The following is a 22,882-nucleotide window of genomic DNA, read 5'->3' on the forward strand; positions in this document are numbered from 1 at the left end:
CTCAAATGTCATCTCTTCGGAGAGGCCCTGATGTTCCTACTGAAAATAATCTTCCAGTCTAACCAGTCACTTTAGTTATCTTTATGGTGCTGTCTGAAATTATGTTAATTTATGCCACTCCACAAGAATATGAGTTCTTTGTGAAATTAGGGACCTTTTGTTCACCGCTTCATCCAGTACCTAGGATACTGCTAAATGCTCAGTAAGCATTTGTGGAATGATGAGTGAATACTAGCTAATTATTATATGCTTATTTTGTCCAAGGCACAGTCCTAAATGGTTCACACACATACTAAGTGGTTCAATTCCCTAAACACCCTACGAAGTAGGTGCTTATTTTCATTTTACAGAATGGGGAGACTGAAGCAGGGAGAGGTTAGGAAATTCGCCTGAATTCAGTGTGGAGATGGGATTTAAATCCAAAGTCTGACTTGAAGTTTGTTCTAAGGCTGGTTCCAAAACCGAGCCTCATCAGCACCACGTAGGCGCTTTAAGAAAGTCCAGAAACTTTCTTAAACTGTGTCTAAGAAACTCCCGGCGTTGAGATTCCGCAGGCGACGGGTAAGGCCGGGTATCTGTAAGAAACAAAACTTGAAGACAAAGTGCGGTCGGAGCTGGGAATCTCGGGTTAGAACCAGCCAATGTTACGTCAGGTCTGTCCCCGCCCCCTGTGTGGCGCGAAGGCCACTGAGAGTTGCAGTCGCTCGGTATAGAGCGTCAGCGCTTGCCGGAACTGACGCAAGGACCCCGCCTTCTTCCAGCTCTGCGTTTCCGCTGTTTGGGCTACGCGGTGTGACTCCCGAGCTCTGGTGGTGCGTGTTTCTTGAGCCGCGTGTTTGGAGGAGGGGATCTCGGTCGGCGGACGTGCGGGGTCTGTGAGGGGTGGAGGTGGGGAGGTGGGGGTCTGAGCCTCTTCTAGTAGCTTGTGACTCCGGCTCTCCCGCTGGTCCGGCCGCGCCCGCCACAGCCCCTCACGCCGTCACCATGTCGCGGTTTTTCACCACCGGCTCGGACAGCGAGTCCGAGTCGTCCCTATCCGGAGAGGAGCTCGTCACCAAACCTGTCGGGGGTAACTACGGCAAACAGTGAGTAGAGGGCTTTTAGGCCGTGATGAGCACTCGGAGTGCGGGGTTCAGTGGTTTGTGGAAGGCTGTATCTGTGGGAGGGAAATGGAGATGGGGCGGTGTTGAGGGCCTTAAGGAGGCAGCGACAGCGGGTTCTGAGGATTTTGAGTTTAAGGAACTGGATGGGTGTTGGAGGGATAATCTCGCTTAGAGTGCTGTTAATTGTGGGAGTCCATCCACCGGGTACAAGGGATAGAATCATAGAGCAGAATTTTCACTGTGACTGGGTCTGTTGCATCAGCTTTCTAATTGGCTTCCACGTCAGTTCCTGTATCACTCCTGCGTTCCTCATTGGACTCCAAAAGGCATAGTTATTCTTATCACCAAAATATCCTCATTAAAAAAAAAAAAGCACAGTTGGTATTTGAGAGCTTCGTGGTGTGTCTAAGAAACCCAGCCAACTGGCCTGTAGTTTTATTCTTAAACATTTGTTATCTTCTTGTTGTATCTCCACTTAAATACTCTTCCTCCACCTCTGCAAGTAAAAATTTTTTCACCCTTGAAACAGTGAAATGTTTCACAAACTTTTTTCTTGCACTTGCCACTTTAACCATTTTTTATTATATGTTTTTGTAACTTTTTAAGAAAATATGTATGACATAGACATGTACCCATATGAATTCCACAAGTAAAAAGCCAGTATCACTTGGTGTAAAATAGAGAATAATTGGAAAACTCAATGAAATGAAAAGAGTAGAGATATTATTGCCAGCTGAATGCTGTCTGTGGTCTGGTTTTTCATTATTAAAAATATTAACAGTGGAGGTGTTAAGGCCATTGAGACTTCTCCTTTCCCTCGGCCTCTCACTCTGAGAAACATTGCTTTCTGGGACCTATTTCAGGTATTACCTTTTTTATTAAATCTAGGTGAAGTTCCCCTTTGTTTCAACTACTTTCAGTACTTCGTGACTTGTGTCTCTGCATAGTTAGCTGTCTAACACTGTAAATAAGCACCTTTGTTGGTTTTTGAGAGGATGGAGAGGTCATCTCTGTATGCAGTACATTTGACAAATGGCTATACTTGAAATAGGCTTAAAAGGTTCAGTAGAGTGATCATCTCCATAGATGCTGAAAAAGCATTCAACAAAATTCAACATCCATACATGATAAAAACTCTCAACAAAATGGGCATAGAGGGCAAGTACCTCAATATAATAAAGGCCATATATGATAAACCCACAGCTAACATCATATTGAACAGCAAGAGGCTGAAAGCTTTTCCTCTGAGATCGGGAACAAGATAGGGATGCCCACTCTCTCCATTGTTATTCAACATAGTACTGGAGGTCCTAGCCATGGCAATTAGACAAAACAAAGAAATACAAGGAATTCAGATTGGTAAAGAGGAAGTCAAACTATCACTATTTGCAGAATACATGATATTGTACATAAAGAACCCTAAAGACTCCCCTCCAAAACTACTAGAACTAATATTGGAATTCAGCAAAGTTGCAGGATACAAAATTAACACACAGAAATCTGTGGCTTTCCTATACACCAACAGTGAACTAATAGAAAGAGAAATCAGGAAAACAATTCCATTCACAATAGCATCAAAAAAAAATACCTAGGAATAAACCTAAACAAGAAAGTGAAAGACCTATACCCTGAAAACTATAAGACACTCTTAAGAGAAATTAAAGAGGACACTAACAAATGGAAATTCATCCCATGCTCCTGGCTAGGAAGAATTAATATCGTCAAAATGGCCATCCTGACCAAAGCAATATACAGATTCGATGCAATCCCTATCAAACTACCAACAGCATTCTTCAATGAGCTGGAACAAATAGTTCAAAAATTCATATGGAACCACCAAAGATCCTGAATAGCCAAAGCTATCCTGAGAAGGAAGAATAAAGTGGGGGGGATGTCACTCCCCAACTTCAAGCTCTACTACAAAGCCACAGTAATCAAGACAATCTGGTATTGGCATAAGAACAGCCACAGACCAGTGGAACAGAATAGAGACTCCAAACATTAACCCAAACATATGTGGTCATTAATATACAACAAAGGAGTCATGGACATACAATGGGGAAATGACAGTCTCTTCAACAGATGGTGCTGGCAAAACTGGACAGCTACATGTAAGAGAATGAAACTGGATCACTGTCTAACCCCATACACAAAAGTAAATTTGAAATGGATCAAAGACCTGAATGTAAGTCATGAAACCATGAAACTTAGAAAAAAAATAGGCAAAAATCTCATGGACATAAACATGAGTGACTCCTTCATGAACATATCTCCCCAGGCAAGGGAAACAAAAGCAAAAATGAACAAGTGGGACTATATCAAGCTAAAAAGCTTCTGTCCAGCAAAGGACACCATCAATAGAACAAAAAGGTATCCTACAGTATGGGAGAATATATTCATAAATGACAGATCCAATAAAGGGCTGACATCCAAAATGTATAAAGAGCTCACGCACCTCAACAAACAGAAAGCAAATAATCCAAACAAAAAATGGGCAGAAGAGCTGAAAATACAGTTCTCTAAAGAAGAAATTCAGATGGCCAACAGACACATGAAAAGATGCTCCACATCTCTTGTCATCAGAGAAATGCAAATTAAGACCACAATGAGATATCACCTCACACCAGTAAGGATCGCCAACATCGAAAAGTCAAACAACAACAAATGTTGGCGAGGTTGTGGAGAAAGGGGAACCCTCCTACACTGCTGGTGGGAATGTAAGTTAGTTCAACCATTGTGTAAAGCACTATTGGAGGTTCCTCAGAATGCTCAAAATAGAAATACCATTTGACCTGGGAATTCCGCTTCTAGGAATTTACCCTAAGAATGCAGCACTCCAGTTTGAAAAAGACAGGTGTACCCCTATGTTTATCGCTGTACTATTTACAATAGCCAAGATATGGAAGCAACCTCAATGTCCATCAGTAGATGAATGGATAAAGAGGGGGTGGTAAATATACACAATGGAATATTACTCAGCCATAAGAAGAAAACAGATCCTACCATTTGCAGCAACATGGATGGAGCTAGAGGGTATTATGCTCAGTGAAATAAGCCAGGCAGAGAAAGACAAGTACCAAATGATTTCACTCATATGTGGAGTATAAGAACAAAGGAAAACTGAAGGAACAAAACAGCAGCAGAATCACAGAACACAAGAATGGACTAACAGTTACCAAAGGAAAAGGGACTGGGGAGGATGGGTGGGAAGGAAGGGACAAGGGTGGTGAAAAAGAAAGGGGCTATTATGATTAGTATGTATAGTGTGGGGGTGGCACGGGGAGGGCTGTGCAACACAGAAGACAAGTACTGATATACAGCATCTTAGTACGCTGATGAACAGTGACTGTGAAGGGGTATGTGGGGGGGACTTGGTGAAGGGGGGAGCCTAGTATACATACTGTTCTTCATGTAATTATAGATTGATGATACCAAAATAAAAAAAAATGGAAAAAAAAGGTTGAATAGAGGCTACAGAGAGGAAGAGTCAAACAGGATGAGTTTGTTAATGGTCCGAGTTACTCAGTTCTTGCCCCATCTGAGAAGAAATGTAGAGATCACTTGGAAAGACTGGTACTAGGAAGGGAGGTTAATGGTCTTTGTTCCTTCTGAACAGGCCATTGCTGCTGAGTGAGGATGAAGAGGATACCAAGAGAGTTGTCCGAAGTGCCAAGGACAAGAGGTGAGGAGGCCATGGGGAGGCTGGGTGATTGGGAGTCTCTAAAGTCTAAAGCAGTGGTAGGTTTTCTGGTGATGGTGGGCATGTCCAATGTGGTGTTGGGTTCCCAACCAGGTTTGAGGAGCTGACCAACCTTATCCGGACTATCCGTAATGCCATGAAGATTCGGGATGTCACCAAGTGCCTGGAAGAGTTTGAGCTCCTAGGAAAAGCATATGGGAAGGCTAAGAGCATCGTGGACAAGGAAGGTGTTCCTCGGTTCTATATTCGCATCCTGGCTGATCTGGAAGACTATCTTAATGAGGTATGATTCCTGTGGGTGATGGGGGATCCAAAGGGGATTGTGGACCTAGGGCCTGCTCCTAACCCACTTTCAGGGATCTCATCTCCTTTGGGTTGTTTTCTGTATATACTGTGTTTTCCAGAATATAAGAAAAGGGGGATAAAACAAGGGAGAAGAACCTTTTTTGACCAATAATTTTAATTGTATATTTATTTTTATATTACCTCTTATTTGTGGTTTTGTACTGTTAGCTGTGATCCATAAAGTATGTTTAAAAAGATGAGTTGGTGGATATAGGTAGTAAGTGGTATAGATGGTGTACAGATAACAAGACTCATAAAAATTGTGGTGAAGCCTGAAGTTTAGGAAACATGACTTAATCTCATCCTGTTCTCCCTTTCCCTTTCTCCTCTCTTTCCTTTAGCTATGGGAAGATAAGGAAGGGAAGAAGAAGATGAACAAGAACAATGCCAAGGCCCTAAGCACGTTGCGCCAGAAGATCCGAAAATACAACCGAGATTTTGAATCCCATATTACAAATTACAAGCAGGTGGGAATGCTAGAGGCAGACTTTCTGAAGTGTGGGGACAATGACCTCCATGACTGAGACAGAGAAGCATTTTCAAATGGAAGGTGTGACTAGAGAAGGAATCATCACAAAACTCGGGTAGAGGGGTAAGATGAAGTGGTGATTGACAGGCATCCTTAATTATTGTCTCATTTCCATTTGTCAAGAACCCGGAACAGTCAGCTGATGAAGATGCTGAAAAGAATGAGGAAGATTCAGAAGGTAAGAGAGGAAGCCCTGATTGCAAATAGTTAGGAAGTCCAGAGTTAGGGTTTCCTGATTTGCTGGTTGCCCTTCAGTCTTGCTTCTCAAGGTTCTAGCTCTTTTCTCTTGTCTTTCCCTCCAGGCTCTTCAGATGAGGATGAGGATGATGATGGCGTCAGTGCAGCAGCTTTCCTGAAAAAGAAATCAGAAACTCCTTCTGGGGAGAGTCGCAAGTTCCTCAAAAAGATGGAGGTAAGAGCCAGGGTTAGACTGAGGAGTGATTTGCCTGCCATGGACCATTTTGGGGTCCCTGGGAGAAGAAAAGACTCATAGAACCTTTAGTTAGGAAAGGCTTAGCGGATTCTGGTTTGACAACAGTCATCCTCTTGGATTAGAGCACTGAACAACCTAGAATCTAGAGAACTAGATTCTAGGCCCAGCTCTGCCCCTAGGGAGCTGTGTCCCTCGCGTAAGTCATCACTTTTTTCTGGGTCCTGGTGGTCCAAGACAGCTCTTTAATATTCTGATTCATGAGTAACTACTCCTGTTCTGCTCCTGCAAACCTCTGGAACATGTGTCAGCAGGGGAACCAGTTAGTCTCCACATCTTATTCCTGCTGTGTTCTTTTTTCCTCTAAGGATGAAGATGAGGACTCAGAAGATTCAGAAGATGATGAAGACTGGGACACTGGTTCCACATCTTCAGATTCAGACTCAGAAGAGGAAGAAGGGAAACAGACCGTGCTGGCCTCAAGATTCCTTAAAAAGTAAGAAAAGTAGTGGGAAGGCTTAAAGATTGTTGCTTCTTTGTGGAGTCTTTGTAGGTTGTAGAGTTGGCTGAAGTCACAAAGGTCATGTGTCCAAAGATGGAATTTGAAGGCTCCAGAGTCCAAGGATTTAATATTTAACCATGACATTACTCACTGTATGTGGAGTGGGTGTAAATCTCTCTTTGGCACCAGTTTAGTTGTGTGAGGACAAAGACGAAATACGTATTGCAGCATTACAGCTCCTTCTGGGTTTACAACCATAATGTTAGTACTGTGTCTGAGAAGTTCCACCAAGGCAGATCTGCTTGACTTTGTTTTATTAAGCATCTCTTAAGTTTGTCTATGAAACTCAGTTTTTAAGTTTGTTGACATCCTGTGGAACCATCAACCTTAGTTTTGGTTCAGATCTTTTGTGTATCTTATGTTTTTGTCTTTCAATAATTGTGAATTGAAGTCCCTTGTGTTGGTCCGGCATGTGCAGCGTGCATGTACATGTGTATTATACAAAGGCTTCTGTCTGAGAGAACAAGTGGAGACTAAAACTTAAGGACCTCGCAAGAAAACTACAGACCACTATCTTTTATGAATTTAGACTGAAAAATCATGAACAAAATACCAAAAAAAAAACCCATCCAGCAGCATTTGGAAAGGATTATACATCGTGACCAAATGGAATTTATCCCAGTAATGCAAGTTAGCGTAACATACAAAAGTCAGTGGAATGCACTGTCAGTAGGAAAAGGACAAAAACCTAATAGTCATCTGAGTAGACAGAGAAAAAGCATTTGAAAAAGATCTTAATACTTCTTCATGATAAAAAACCTTAATAAAGTAGGAATATAAGGGGCTTACTTCATCTGATAAAGTGTTTTATCTATGAAAAAACTCATATATCTTTTCCTGTTTTTATATTTAGGGGTGTGTCTTATAAACAGCTAGGTTTTTTCTTTTTAATCTTGTTGCTTTTTTTTCCTTTTTAACTGAGCTACACATAACTAAATTTACCATTTTAATCATTTTGAATTATACAATCCAGTGGCATTTAGTACATTCATATTGTGCAACCATTACCTCTACCTCCAGAACATTATGTCTGCTTTTTAATCTATGCAAGTTTGCTCATTTACATTTTTTGTAATTGTTAACATGTATTTGGACTCATTCTTACCATATTATTATTTGCTTTCTATTCTATTTTTAAATTCTTAATAGCTTTATTGAGGTATAATAGACTTATAATAACTGCACATATTTAATGTTAGCAGTCTGATAAGTTGTGACATGTTTGCACCCATGAAATCATCACTACAATCAAAATAAATAAAATCATTACCCCTAAAAATTTCTTCATGCCCCTTTGTAAACCTTCCCTCCTACCTTTGTTCTTTCCCTGGGCAACCACTGATTTGCTTTTTATCACTAGATAAGTTAGCATTTTCTAGAATTTTATATAAATGGAATTGAGTATAATTTGATTGGAAGGGATTTGGTTTCTTTTACTTAGAATAATTGTTTTTAGATTAACCCTATCTTCTATTATATCGTTCTCTTTTTTTCTCCATTTCTTGATTATTCTTTTTTGACTCTTAATTTGATTTTCTCTACTAATTTGGGAGTTACATGCTGCTAGTGTAATAGAGATGACCCTTGATGAGTTTTTTTAATCTGTGAGAATTTACTTTATATACCTAATCAAAAAGAAATCTAAAGTTTGATTTAGTTAAAATTTCATATGTCCGAGGTTGGGTTAACTGAGATCCTCAAAGGTTGTTTGACATTAAGAGTTTGTGGCTTGTCATGTTGAAGAATAATTCAAAGACATTATTTTACTTGTAAAACAAGGCAGACCAGTTTTTGACATTGATTTCTAATCAAGACAGGAGCAGGATCTGTGTAGGAGAAAGAGGAACAAGGAGAAAGGGAGAAACCACAGTGTGGCAATAGTGAATTTTATGTGTTTTTGCTGTATGTAAACTAATTAGCTGTGTGGTTTCAGTTAATGGATTTTCTAAAAGCATGATAGGCTGTCTCTATAATACCTGTCAGTATCTTTTTTCAGCAGCTGCATGTTAAGCCAGTTTATACCATTGTTTTCAACAGAATTTCACAGTTTTCATATTTTGGTTAAAACAAGCACATGAAAGAATGGTCTTATTGATGTCGGATAAGGCTATCTAGCAATATTAAAGTACCTGGATATTAGATACTGGGTTTAGGCAGAAAATATGGGGACAATCACAGATACAAGAAACATTTAGAGCCTATATTCTATTTAATTTTCTAATAAGGATAAGCCTATTTAGGAGAATGTGTTTAAGAAACTGTATAGTGAGCTTTCTATTTAATTAAGTGGCTTTTTCTTTAATTAATTGGCTTTTCCAAAGCGTTTATTTGTCCAGGTACAAAAAGATGTGACTCATTGCACATCTTTATTAATCTTCACTAACCAGGGTTGGAGATCAGTTTTATTTAGGGTTAATTCTTAGCTAAGGAATTTATGTTAGTTGGGGGCTAAAACATTTAAATTACTCAACTTGTTATATGGGTCACATTACAGGTAAGTTATAGATAGCACATTCATGTTAATGAATTTGTATTTGGAATAGAAATTCTTAAGTACAAACTGATGAAATCTAGTGTCTTGGACCCCTTCGACTCTTAATCAAATGTGAGTCTTTTCACAACCTCAGGAATTCCTTGGGTAAAATCTGAAACTGGCCTCTATATTGTGCAGGGCAGGGAAAGACTTACGAAAGAGGCAGACCACTCCAGATTGGTAGGTGGCAGGTTTAATAAGATCTTGCCTATACTGCTTGTCTTGGGTGGCCGTAGAGCTCTATATCTGCCAGAATCTTAAGTTTATATATGGGCCTTAATAGGGTTTAATCACATATTTAGACCAGATGGTCTCAACAACACATTATTCTCTAAAGACTGTGTCCTTGAAATGGTTCCCAAGGTGGGAGTGGTAGGCAGAACTTAACATTCCAAAGACAAGGGAGAAGAGAAGGTAAGGAGCCTCCAATTGCCCAGGTCCGACTCACAGGTCAGTCAGCAGCCACACATCCTCTAGTGAGAGCCAAGATTTTTTTTGAAATTTAGGTGATATTAAATGTTGAAATATTAGCAGTGAAAAAAAAAAGCAAAAAGTATCTCAAAAGAAGTAAAAAGGGAGGAAGACGCATAATAAAATGTCTTAATTATGAATCTTGATCTGAAGATGTTTGGAGGAAATTGTTACATCTGATAATATGATTGGCTGTGGAGTCTGGCAAAGATGCTCTCTACTTCTAAGAGTTACTTGTTTCTGGCAGCCTTTTTTAAAGTGAATCTCAGGATAAATCTGGTGAGACTGAATATTCAAGTTTATTAGGGTCTTACGAGTGTATGTGCAGGGGCTCCAGATGAGAAGTTGTTAAGAGTTGTTAAGAGGGCACAGAATGATCCTTTTGAATGTAATTTTACGGCTAACTTCTGTTAGTGTCTCTTAATATCTTCTGTTTCCTAGCTGTCTGTTTTAAGTAGAAATATATCTGGTGATGTTCTTTTCGGAAAACAGCTTCCGTCTGTTGGATCTATAACTGGGAAGACAGGTAATAGTTTCCTGATAATTTCTAACAAGATGTGAATATACCAAGGTATACTTTATCATAAAGGAGAGGTCAAGCCAAGTTGTAGGTCTTTCACTTAGCATTTCATAGAGTGAGGTTTATTGTGTTTCTGAGGTGTGTGAATCACAGTATCCTTATGGCTAGGGACTAAAACTTTAGGCAGAGGAAGAGTTGAGTTCTTTTCAAGTTTAAACAAAATTGATTTTAAAACAGCATTAGGTCCTTTTATTTTCTCTGAGCTTTGGGGATGATTTGGACCAAGAAGTTTGAGTTTAATGAACATATTTTGTATACTTGCAAAGGATTTTACCTATAAAGTGATTTTTTTTATCATTGGAGAGTATTGCAGTGGTATGGGGAGAAAAACCCATAGTCTTTTATTAAGAGTTACAGCATAAATCTTTTGGCAAGGATAGATTTTTAATCCAGTTGGAAATTCATAAGCTATTACTAAAACATATCTAAAACAACCTTTTAAGCTATTAAAATGAAATTTATTCATGAATGTTTAAAATGCACTTAATGATAATTATAGGTAATTCAAATATCTTTTTGACTCTGGAAGGGTTTTTTTTATCAGTATTAATACAAAGTTTAAAACAGTTTGTCAGTTGGTTTATATTTCATTGTATAAGCATTAAGCTCTGAAGATGGTTTCAGGCACCAAGTGGCCTAAGACTACTTTGAGATAGCCAGTGATCTTTTTCTCTTTTGTGGGGACATTTTAATGTATTGAGCAATTGTTTTTTTTAATTCAGAATTTAGATTAATCAGTTATCATAGAGAAAAAGGAAGAAAAATAGGCAGGCTGAAACAGAATTTTTTGTTTAAAACATTGATTTTAAACTGATGAGTTGGTAGCTGGTAAGAGGATCAGTTTGGACAGAGCAAGTAGTATCAAAGAACAGCAGTGTTGCTTATGGAGTCTCTGGAAAATCTTGGAGTTAGTTGTGGAGCAACATGACAGGATGTGTCTGTGTCTACAGTGGCCTGGTTGGCACCTCTACCTTAATAGACTAGGCCATATCATTCTCTTTATAAGAATTTCTTAGTGGGGACAGATCTTGGTTAATAGTCTGGCAAATTCAAATACTTAGTTGTCTTTGCTTTGGTTATGGTTAACTCTTGGTCATTCTTGTACATAACTTAAACCTAGGACTCTGGAAGAGAAGAGTAATTTCGTGGGAAGAAGAAACATTAGAGATGGAAGGGGGCTGGCCTTTCATCCTCTGTGTCTCCTGGCAGGGCGCCCACCACAGAGGAGGACAAGAAGGCGGCTGAGAAGAAACGGGAGGATAAAGCCAAGAAGAAGCATGATAGGAAATCTAAGCGCTTGGATGAGGAAGAGGAGGACAATGAAGGCGGAGAATGGGAAAGGGTCCGGGGTGGAGTACCCCTCGTTAAGGTGAGGATTTTAGGATTAAAGTGAATTGGGAAACAGTTTGGGAAACTGTGCAGGTGCCTTTGTGGTTTAGTTGGGAGCAACGTTAAGGCAAAATGGGTTCCTGTCATCCTGCACATAAGATGTGTATTGCCTAGGAGAAGCCAAAAATGTTTGCCAAGGGAACTGAGATCACCCATGCTGTTGTCATCAAGAAACTGAATGAGATCCTTCAGGCCCGAGGCAAGAAGGGAACTGATCGGTAAGATTTGTGGGCCAAGGATGCAGGATTATAGGGTGAAAGCTCTTTTTCTCTAAGGCACAGGGAGGAGGTTCATGGGGAAATAATGCTATTTGGGGCAGATTTTCTGCTATTTTTTCTGTCTTTGACTTTAAACCAGTTACCTTTTGTGACTATTTTCACATCTGTAAAATGGCAGTACTCACCTTCTTTAGTTACTCAGTGATTTAAGATGATAGGTTATTAGCATTACTGCTGTGTCTGTCTGGAATTTGTAAAGGAGAAAGAAGTAAATGTACAGGTCGTGAGGATGGGGTATTTATTGCTGTCTGAAGAGAGTATGCTCTATGATAGGATGAGGCTTTTTAATTTGTCTCCAGTGACTTACCCAGTTCTGTACCACTCCAGTGCAGCGCAGATTGAGCTGCTCCAGCTACTGGTTCAGATTGCTTCTGAGAACAACCTGGGGGAGGGTGTTATCGTCAAGATCAAGTTCAATATCATCACCTCTTTGTATGACTACAATCCCAACCTGGCCACATATATGAAGGTGAGGGCAGTGAAGGGTAGCATCCCAGGGCTGAGCTGGGATGGCTGGGTTAGGGGAAGGTGCTTAGTGTCCTCAAACTCGGGAGCTGTGGAAACAGTCTTGGTAGTTGAAGGCATATGCTTATTCCACCTTCACACCTCTGACTGACCATTTCCTCTCTTGGCAGCCTGAGATGTGGCAGAAGTGTCTGGACTGCATCAATGAGCTGATGGACATCCTATTTGCAAACCCCAACATCTTTGTCGGAGAGAACATTCTGGAAGAGAGTGAGAACCTGCATAATGTTGACCAGGTAAAGAGAAATTGGCAGGCTAATTGGAGATATATGTTGTCTGCTTTGGGAAGGCTGAGTGGAGACAAAAGTGTTGGAAGTCTGGGACTGAGATCTGTGCTAATTTATTCATTTACTCCTCTTCAGCCACTACGTGTCCGTGGCTGTATTCTAACTCTGGTGGAGCGAATGGATGAAGAGTTTACCAAAATAATGCAAAATACTGATCCTCATTCCCAAGGTGAGCCTGAGAAAGTGTGGGCATCAGTGAGAGGAAATGTGCAGGGAGTAAAACCAAGGATGGTACTGAATGAGAGTGTTGGAAAACCAGCCCTTCTTATCCCAGCATTCACTTTGGAGTGCCTGCTAGGATACTGGACTGCACTCCCATAAGCTTCTGATGCAGTAAGTCTGTGTGAAAAAAATCCAAATTTTGCATTTCTGACATGTTCCCAGGTGGTGGAGCTACTCTTTGAGAACTGTTGGGCTATGGCCTCTGTTCGTTCGGCTTGTTTAGCTTGGATCAGAGGTATTGGGATGGTGAAAATACGGACATTTACTCAGTAAAGTGTGAATGACTGTATGTGCCCACCAAGTCAAGGTTATAGTGATGAACAAGGCAGCCAGAGGCTTTCATGCTCACGGAGCTTTCATTTAGGTGTCAGAGAAAGTCACTTCAACAAATAATACATGAGGTATTTGTTGTAGTGTGAATTTTAAATGCAAATAGGGACCTGTGATAGTGACTGGCGGGGTGGCTGCTTCAGATAATGGTTGAAGAAAGCATCATTATTAGTTCAGGGCCATTTGAGGTGAGAAGTTAATTAGGGGAGGAATTAGCAGAAGAGCGACTGACAGGAGGAAAGGGAAAGTGAAGTTGGCTTGTCCCAGGAGAGGATGGTGATTTCAGGCACAGTGGGTAGACTTTTGGGTGCAGAAAACATAGTGGATTGACTGGGTGACAGGTGATTGGGAATGCCTGGCTGAACTGAGGCACTCTCCCTGCCAGAGTATGTAGAGCACCTGAAGGATGAGGCTCAGGTCTGCGCCATCATTGAGCGTGTGCAGTGCTACCTGGAGGAGAAGGGCACCACAGAAGAGATTTGTTGCATCTATTTGAGGCGCATTCTCCATACCTACTACAAATTTGATTACAAGGCTCATCAGCGGCAGCTAACTCCCCCTGAGGGCTCCTCAAAGGTGAGTGGTAGCAGCCATGTGAGAGAGGAGAGGGATGTGTCAGTCTGTCCTACATGTTTGTCAGGACTTACTGGCAAATCTGTTCCCTGGGGACCCTCTGAGGTTGAGCAGGGAGGGAAACTTGGCGAGACTAGAATAAGGCTGGATGCAATCTCACCTTTGGTTGCTGAGGCCTGAGTCATTGTCTTTGTTGCGTCTCCCCTTCCAACATCCCCTCAATCCCCACTCCAAGTCTGAGCAAGACCAGGCAGAAAATGAGGGTGAGGACTCAGCTGTGCTGATGGAGAGACTGTGCAAATACATCTATGCCAAGGACCGCACAGACCGTATCCGCACGTGTGCCATCCTCTGCCATATCTACCATCATGCTCTGCACTCCCGCTGGTATCAGGCCCGTGACCTCATGCTCATGAGCCACCTACAAGACAACATTCAGCATGCGGACCCACCAGTACAGGTAGGATGGGAAGGAGGTGCTCTGGCCTTGGTGGCAAAGGGAAGACCAGGCCAGGCCCTGTCCTCTACTGGGGCAAAGTGACTCAACCACATTAGCCTCATGTCTGGCTAGTGCAGATAAAGGCACTTGGTCCTTCCCAAATGCCAGCATTCTTTGATCATCCTCCATGTTAATATATTTGTATGTTCCAGCTGCATTAGAGTTTTCTGGGATAAGAGATTTGGGTTCAGCTAATATTTATTATATCTCCTCTGTGTGTAGTTCAGAACATTAGGAGATCTTTTTGTTTAAAAGATAAAAAAGCTTAAGTTGTTAAACTAATGGGAAAGACATGGACCCAAGTACAGTGTGATGGGACATAACAGTAGAAAAACTAATTTTGCGTGTAGCTGTATAATGAGGACATTTTCATATAGGCGGATCATTCAAGTTTTGTCAAAGTATAGATCCTGTAAATATTTAAAACAATTAAATATGTGTATGACATTTGGTGAACCTATCTGGTGATGGTTTTTCAATAGCACTCTTATTTTTTTTAATTCCATAATATGAATTTATCACAAGTTCTTGTGTTGTTTTCCTCTAATAGATACTTGGTCTGTTTCTAGTTTTAGGTTGGAATATAAATGAAACTTCTGTGAACATTTGTGCATTAGTCTTTGGATGTATTTTCTCTTGGGTGAATACTTGAAAGTGGAATTATTGTACCATAAGGGTGTATGTCTAGTTTTACAAGAAATTAAAAAATGGTTATAACTCTACATTCCTACCAATAATGATTGCGTTTCTTGACAGTATTTGGTGTTGGCAGTCTGAATTTTAGCCATATTGGTGGTTGTGTGATGGTATCTCACTGTGGTGTTAGTTTGTATTTCCCTAATAACTATTGGAATTGACAACTCTTTTACATTCATTGGCCCTTTCTGTCATGAAAGCTCTGGTCAACTTTTGCCCTTCTTTAAAAGATGGGATTGTTCATTTTTTATTATAAATGTTTTCAAAATAGTTTCTTTCAGTCTGTGGTTTTTCTGTTCATTTTCTTAACCATGTCTTCTGGTATAATCCACTTTACCAGTTCTTTTATGATTATTTCTGGGTTCTAGCCAAAGAAAATTTTGCCTGTTTCCAGTTCATGAAGATAATTCTTTTTTAAATTTTTACTATTTTGAAACTTCTTTGGGTTTTAGCTTTCGCATTTGGATTTGTGATTTTTGTATGGTGTGAAGTCAGGGTCAAAGATGTTCTTTGCCCCAGTGAATTGCTTTAGTGCCTTTCTGGAAAACCACATGATAAAACCAATGACCCAGTGAGTATGAGTGTATTTCTGGGCTCTCTATTCTGTTGCATTCATTTGTCTTTTTGTCTGCCCTTATGTTAGTCCCACACTGTCTTGGTGTGCCTTTAGAGTAAGTCTTGAAGTGAGGTAGTATGAGTCTTACAATTTTACTCTTTTTAAAGTGTGCTTCAGATATTCTGTGACCTTTGCATTTCTACATTAAATTTAGAATCAATTTATCAATTTCTACAAGAATGCCTGCAATTATATTGAATCTATAAATTACTTTTGGGAGAATTGACATTCTAGCAGCACCGAACCTTTGAATTCTATACATTATCTCTTCATTTCATTCACTTTATATCTGCAGTGTTTATAGTTTTCACTGTGGAGGTATTACACATCTTTCAAAATATTACTGAATGTTATACAGCTTTTGATGCTATTTTTTTATATAAGGTATTATTGATATACACTCTTATGAAGGTTTCACATGGAAAAACAATGTACTTACCACATTCACCCATATCATGTTCCCCCCCCATACCCCATTGCAGTTACTGTCCATCAGTGTAGTAAGATGCTACAGAGTCACTATTTGTCCTCTCTGTGCTACGCTGTCTTCCCCATGATGCCCCCCACACCATGTGTGCCGATCATAATACCCCTCAATCCCCTTCTCCCTAACCCTCCCCTTTGTTAACCACTAGTCGCTTCTTGGAGTCTGTGAGTCTGCTGCTGTTTTGTTCCTTCAGTTTTGCTTTGTTGTTATACACCACAAATGAGGGAAATCATTTGGTACTTGTCTTTTTCTGCCTGGCTTATTTCCCTGAGCATAATATCCTCCAGCTCCATCTATGTTGTTGCAAATGGTAGGATTTGTTTCTTTCTAATGGCTGAATGGTATTCCATTGTGTATATACACCACATCTTCTTTATCCATTCATCTGCTGATGGACACTTAGGTTGCTTCCATATTTTGGCTATTGTAAATAGCGCTGCAGTAAACATAGGGGTGTATATGTCTTTTTGAATCTGAGATCTTGCTTTCTTTGGGTAAATTCCTAGGAGTGGAATTCCTGGGTCAAATGGTATTTCTATTTTTAGTTTTTTGAGGAACCTCCATATTGCTTTCCGTAATGGTTGAACTAGTTTACATTCCCACCAGCAGTGTAGGAGGGTTCCCCTTTCTCCACATCCTTGCCAGCATTTGTTGTTCTTAGTCTTTTCGATACTGACCATCCTAACTGGTGTGAGGTGGTATCTCATTGTGGTTTTAATTTTCATTTCCCTGATAATTAGCAATGTGGAACATCTTTTCATGTGTCTGTTGGCCATCTGAATTTCTTCTTTGGAGAAGTGTGTGTTCATATCCTCCACCCATTTTTTAATCGGGTTATTTGCTTTTTGGGTGTTGAGGTGTGTGGGTTCTTTATATATTTTGGATGTTTACCCCTTGTCAGATAGGTCATTTACAAATATATTCTCCCTTACTGTAGGATGCCTTTTGGTTCTGTTGATGGTGTCTTTTGCTGTACAGAAGCTTTTTAGTTTGATGTAGTCCCATGGTTCATTTTTGCTTTTGTTTCCCTTGCTTGAGGAGATGCATTCAGGAAAAAGTTCCTTTTTGATGCTATTTTAAACATAATTTTTTTTTTCATTTTCCATTTGGTAACTACTGGTATAAAAGTATAATTTTTGCATATTGACCTTGTATCCTGCCATTTTGCTAAATTCACTTATTAGGTATAATATTTTATAGATTTCTTAAGATTTTCTACTGTGAAGTAATTATGTTATCTGTATATATAATTTTAAACTATACAAAGTTTTAAGAATTTTCTTTCTTCTTTCTTTCTAACCATGTTGCAGTGACTCAGTTCTCCAATACTTAGAGGTGAATAAAAGCAGTGAGAACAGACTATCTTGTCTTGTTCCCAGTCTTAGCAGGGAAGCAGCATTTCACCATTAGTACAATGTTAGCGTAGTATTTTTGTAGATATGCTTGCTCAGGTAAAGAAAGTCTTTTCAGATCTTCGTTGGCAAAGAATTTTTATCCTAAGATGTTGAATTTTGTCAAGCTTTTTGTGTATGTATTGAAATGATGCAGTTCTCCTTTCCTTTATTCTGTTCATTTGGGGAATAACTGTGATTTAGATTTTTATACCAGCTTTTCACTCCTGGGATATATAGCCTACTTGGTCTTGATATATTCTCTCTCCTACATATTGCTGGATTCTGTTTGCTAATAGATTTTTTTAAGTTCTTTGTATCTATGTTCAAGATTAATACTGATTTCTATCTATTTTTTTAGTCTGTAAAGACTTAGCTTTCCCCCTACCCTGCAAAATCTGTACTACATACATCTTCCTTATCTTCATTAGTGGTAAGTCCATCTTTTCAGTTGCCTAGGCCACAAACCTTGGAGTTATTCTTTATTTTTGTTTTTCTCTCACATAATACATTCCCAGCCATTTCTGTTCAAAACCCGTGTCTGACCACTTATCACTTCCAGTGTTACCCTTTGGTCTGAGCCACCTTCATCTTCCTGGTTTCTCTCTGTTCCTGCCCTTATTTCCCTTTAGCTTGCTCCCCCTTTTTCTATTAGATCTTTATTTAAATATTCCCTTCAAAATGAGACTTTCCTTAGTTCTGAGTTCCTACCACTACCATCACCACTGCACAAACTCCCTTCCTCCTTCATTCCCTCCTCTGCTTTTTCTTTCTCCCTGAACATGAGTCACCATCTGTACATTGTAGTTATTTTGTCCTCCGCTCCCCAATCCCTAGAATTTAAGCTCCGTGGAAGGGCAGGGATTTGTCTGTTTTGTTCTGTGCCCCAGCCCACAGCCTAGTAGTGCTCAGCACACAGTAGGTGCTCAGTGTATGTTTTGTTAAATGGATGAACATCTTTCCTTGTGCCTGTCACCTCTGAGTGTATTGCTCTGTTTCTAGATCCTGTACAACCGCACCATGGTGCAGCTGGGCATCTGTGCATTCCGGCAAGGCCTGACAAAGGATGCTCACAATGCCCTGCTGGACATCCAGTCAAGTGGTCGGGCCAAGGAGCTTCTGGGCCAGGGTCTGCTGCTTCGCAGCCTGCAGGAGCGCAACCAGGAGCAGGAGAAGGTGGAGCGGCGCCGGCAGGTGCCCTTCCACTTGCATATCAACCTGGAGCTGCTTGAGTGTGTTTATCTGGTGTCTGCCATGCTCCTGGAGATCCCCTACATGGCAGCCCATGAGAGTGATGCCCGCCGACGCATGATTAGCAAGCAGTTTCATCACCAGCTACGGGTGGGAGAGCGACAGCCCTTGCTGGGTGAGTGAGGGGCTCTGTAATGAAGCAATCTTTGCCTGCTTTTCATTGATTACTTTTAATCAGAGAATTAAGAGAAGCTAAAGGGAATACTTTCCCAGAAGGTGATTCCCATTTGATTTAGTGACATCGCCATGTACAACCTACAAGCCCCCTTTTTACTCAACAGTCTCTGTAGTCTCTTACCATAAGATACATTCTTAGCCCACAAGTTAAGCTCCTTGCTTCCTGTCATCCTCTCCTCCAGTCTGTATTTGTCAATATTATCCTTCTACTAAATTTGTTAATATACTCCCAGTATACACCTTCTGAAGTTCTTCTTTGCCTATTAAGTCCAATGTCCTTAATCACTAAGTTAAACTTTGTATGACCTGACTCTGACAATATTTTTCACTTAATAAAAACTTGTACACAGTACTTTTTTTCTGCCTGGCACTATTTTATGTATTTTATAAATAATAATTCCTTTATAATCTTCCTTAGTAATAACCCTGTGATACAGGTACTGTTATTACCCCTTTTTTCCTGATTGAGAAGCTGAGACACAGAAGTTAAGTGACTCACCCAGGTTTAACACAACTGATATGTGTCTCTCTAACCATTTTTCCTATTTTCCCCCTTTGTGCATATTATATTTCAGCCAGTCAGACCCTTTGCATTCAAGAATCTAACGTTAGCTTCTTTGATCACTTCTGAAAGATCTCTTTGATCAGTCCAGAGGCTGAGTTGTGATTTCACTGGGAAAGGAATTTAAATTGGCCTTTCCTGTGAGGTTAGTGCATGGAGGGACTTGGGGACTGAGCCAAGCTTACTGTCCATAGCAACATCCCTTTACAGATTTGTCCTCTCCTGGATGTGTGTACATTTTTGTCCTTAGGCAAATTTTGTTTGGCTTATCTAGTGATAACTTTCGTTTTCATTGTTTCATTTGGAAAATTTCTAGTGGAAAATCTGTATTTCCAGAATCTGTTAGAGTTCTCTGGTTCACTACAGACTCCACATCCCTGTGTCACTGCCTGCAGTGGAGACAAAAGCCAGTTTTGTCTTCAGTTCTGTCCTTCTGTTTAGCTCGTAGAGAATTGTTCTTTGAATTTTTAATTCTACCTCTTTCACAAATGATAGAAGCTGATCCAAAAGGGCTGTGTGTTTTTTCTTATACTCAGCCCTATTCATACACTTCTTTTGGGGCCTGATCTGTATATGCATTTGAGCTTACTCCCTGTTCTAGGGTCTGCCATGCTCATGTTCCCTCTTTGCTATCCACTTCCAGTCTTAGAGCATCTGTACTTTATTGTCTACTCTGAATTCCAGTTACTCTTGTTTGTCATGTCTTCTCTGGCTTGTCTCTCAAGATGATATTAGGGAGCCTGAGTCCATAATCACCTTGTGATTTCACAGAGATGATTTAAATGAGGCTAAATTTTTTAGAAAAAGGAGTGAGCCACTTTTCCTAAAGAAAAATAAGCCGATAACAGTGTGATATATAGGTAAGGCAAAAATCATGAGGGTGGTAAAAGGAGGAGTGAAGTTCAGTAAACACTGTTCTGGGTAAGATGGTAGACTTTTATTAGGTCAAGCCATCTTAGAAGAATCTGATGAAAGCAGTGGACCCTTTCCTGGGAAATGTACACAGGATACCCATAGCAGTTTGTCAGCATTTTTCAAGGGGTTCACCAATCCCCAGAAACACATCAGGAACCGATTTTAATCTAGTGTAAATAAACTTACTGTGATATTAAGTGACTTGTACAGTCAAATGGCTATTTAGTGGAATGCTGAGAGAGTCTCAGTGATTATTTACACTCCAGGCCTGAGTTGCTCCATAGGTACTTTACCTAAGCCCTGCCTTATTTCCAACCTTTCAGGTCCCCCTGAGTCAATGAGAGAACATGTGGTCGCTGCTTCCAAAGCCATGAAGATGGGTGATTGGAAGACCTGCCACAGTTTTATCATTAATGAAAAGATGAATGGCAAAGTGTGGGACCTTTTCCCTGAGGCTGACAAAGTCCGAACCATGCTGGTTAGGTGAGCAGAGAGGGAGGCATGGTAGGTGGGGAAGAAAAGACTGGTTGGTGTCTCCTTCCCTGAAGATCTCCCCTTTTGCTTTCTTCCCACAGGAAGATCCAGGAAGAATCACTACGGACCTACCTCTTCACCTACAGCAGTGTCTACGACTCCATCAGGTCACACAGGCCCTGTGGAGGGAGGCACAGGGGTCCAGCTTTGTGATCGAGGGTCCTAACTACTCCCTGCTCTCTGCCTTCTTTCTTCCCAGCATGGAGACGCTGTCTGACATGTTTGAGCTGGATCTGCCCACTGTGCACTCCATCATCAGTAAGATGATCATTAACGAGGAGTTGATGGTAAGGGCCATCAGCTACGGAAATTGGAGAGCTGGAGTCATGGAGAGTTTGGTGTGGAGAGGTCTGATCTATATCTCTTTGCTTCCTCTGCCTCACTCCCATCAGGCTTCCCTGGACCAGCCAACACAGACAGTGGTGATGCACCGCACTGAGCCCACTGCCCAGCAGAACCTGGCTCTGCAGCTGGCTGAGAAGCTGGGCAGCTTGGTGGAAAATAATGAGCGGGTATTTGACCACAAGCAGGGTACCTATGGTGGCTACTTCCGAGGTGAGTGGCTCCATTCCCTCTGCTTACCAGGGTCCTCACACCTTAGCTGCCTCCTCCCTGGCATTCACCCGCTCCCCTTTCCATCTCTCCTGCAGACCAGAAGGATGGCTACCGCAAAAATGAGGGCTACATGCGCCGGGGTGGGTACCGTCAGCAGCAGTCTCAGACGGCCTACTGATCACTTCTGTTCTTCATGGCTTAGACCATTCATGTCCTAAACCACAACCCAATCATTAAAGGTCTGTTTAGAGTTCTTACAGTTCCTGCTTGTCTGCATGTTGCCACAGAGGTGTATTGGACACATTTGCTATTTACATTTCTGAGCTTCCATCCATGACAGGCACAAGGCTCGGGATTCAGCAATGACTTTTTCATATCCCTGACTTTAAAGAGCTTGTTGCTCTTTGATATTTGACAGAAAATTGTAATTACATGATAAACATTAACAGGTGTGTGAAAAAAGGTAATGGATATATTGAGCAGGATGTGATGTGATGGGGCATAAATATCAGGAAAGCATAATGGAAGCAGTAGTGATGGTTGGACTTTGCAGATTGATGGGTGGTAGTTCACCAAACAGGGACAAAAGGAAAGGGACAGTTAGTCTGGACCTATGTAAAGTGTGGTCGTTGGACCATTGTGGATCCACAGTTAATCTGTCCATGATGAAATAGGCACCATAGTTAAGAGTAATCACTGAGAAACCTTGCCATTGGTGTGGCATCTAAGTATATGATCACTTCCCTGATTTTTATAATTTGCATGTATTGTCTTCAAAATATTGATACACAGTAAATTGTAATTTTTTTTAAATGATTGTCTTCTCCATTTGAGAAACATTCCTTTAGCAAAGGGAAAAAAGCAAGTGCAAATGATAGTAGTAGTGAAAGAGTGGTGTGGTTGGTATAATTAGGTGTGTGTGGAGTATGTGCAGGAGATAGACTAGAGACTTAATCTGGGCCCATCTCATGAACATTTGAAATGCTTTGGACTTTTCGGGAATGGAATACCTGAGTGGATCCAGTTTTAGGAAAAATAGGGAGCAGTATTGTAAAATACGGAATTAAAGACAGCCAACCATAAAGTAAATAGTATCTAACGCCAGGGTGGTTAGGATCAGAGGTGAGGGAGGGATCAAAGAGGAGAGTATATAACAAGCTGTGGGGCTTTTGTGACCAGTTGAACCTGGGAGGAGTAGTAGGAGTCAAGTACAGTCTCCTCTGGGGATGTGTAGATAATAGGGCTGTTACCAAGAGAAAAGTTGCAGTAGTTCTGTGTTCAGGAATACAAGAACAGCAGGTATGTGGGGTGGGCTGATAATGACGTTGGCTTTTACAAATTT

The 22,882-nt window shown here is 40.7% G+C and overlaps 1 protein-coding gene across 2 annotated transcripts; it reads left to right on the forward strand.

Moving 5' to 3' along the window:
* Nucleotides 1-775: 775 nt before the first annotated feature.
* LOC108408576 (eukaryotic translation initiation factor 3 subunit C) lies at nt 776-21,793 on the forward strand. 2 transcript variants are annotated; one of them, XM_017678699.3, is made up of 20 exons: nt 776-1,085; nt 4,720-4,785; nt 4,897-5,086; nt 5,490-5,615; nt 5,801-5,855; nt 5,980-6,089; nt 6,476-6,603; nt 11,463-11,622; nt 11,757-11,860; nt 12,248-12,389; nt 12,556-12,681; nt 12,808-12,901; nt 13,670-13,860; nt 14,093-14,317; nt 18,549-18,912; nt 20,775-20,934; nt 21,027-21,092; nt 21,185-21,272; nt 21,378-21,540; nt 21,636-21,793. In XM_017678699.3, exons 1-20 carry the CDS (start codon nt 985-987, stop codon nt 21,716-21,718), a joined length of 2,742 nt encoding a protein of 913 aa, XP_017534188.1. In that variant the 5' UTR covers nt 776-984; the 3' UTR covers nt 21,719-21,793. The 2 variants fall into 2 exon arrangements, with proteins under 2 accessions (XP_017534188.1, XP_017534189.1); XM_017678700.3 differs by having other exon boundaries at nt 11,760-11,860.
* Nucleotides 21,794-22,882: the final 1,089 nt, after the last annotated feature.

Source organism: Manis javanica, chromosome 10 (assembly GCF_040802235.1).
Source record: "Manis javanica isolate MJ-LG chromosome 10, MJ_LKY, whole genome shotgun sequence".
NCBI lineage: Eukaryota > Metazoa > Chordata > Mammalia > Pholidota > Manidae > Manis > Manis javanica.

What these genes read in the sequence shown, in the direction of transcription:
- LOC108408576 (XM_017678699.3), top strand. Translation starts at nt 985, where the DNA reads ATGTCGCGGTTTTTCACCACCGGCTCGGACAGCGAGTCCGAGTCGTCC. An exon ending in GTGGAGTACCCCTCGTTAAG is followed by an intron (nt 11,623 to 11,756) that starts GTGAGGATTTTA and finishes TGTATTGCCTAG; the next exon opens with GAGAAGCCAAAAATGTTTGC. An exon ending in AGTGTCTACGACTCCATCAG is followed by an intron (nt 21,093 to 21,184) that starts GTCACACAGGCC and finishes CTTTCTTCCCAG; the next exon opens with CATGGAGACGCTGTCTGACA.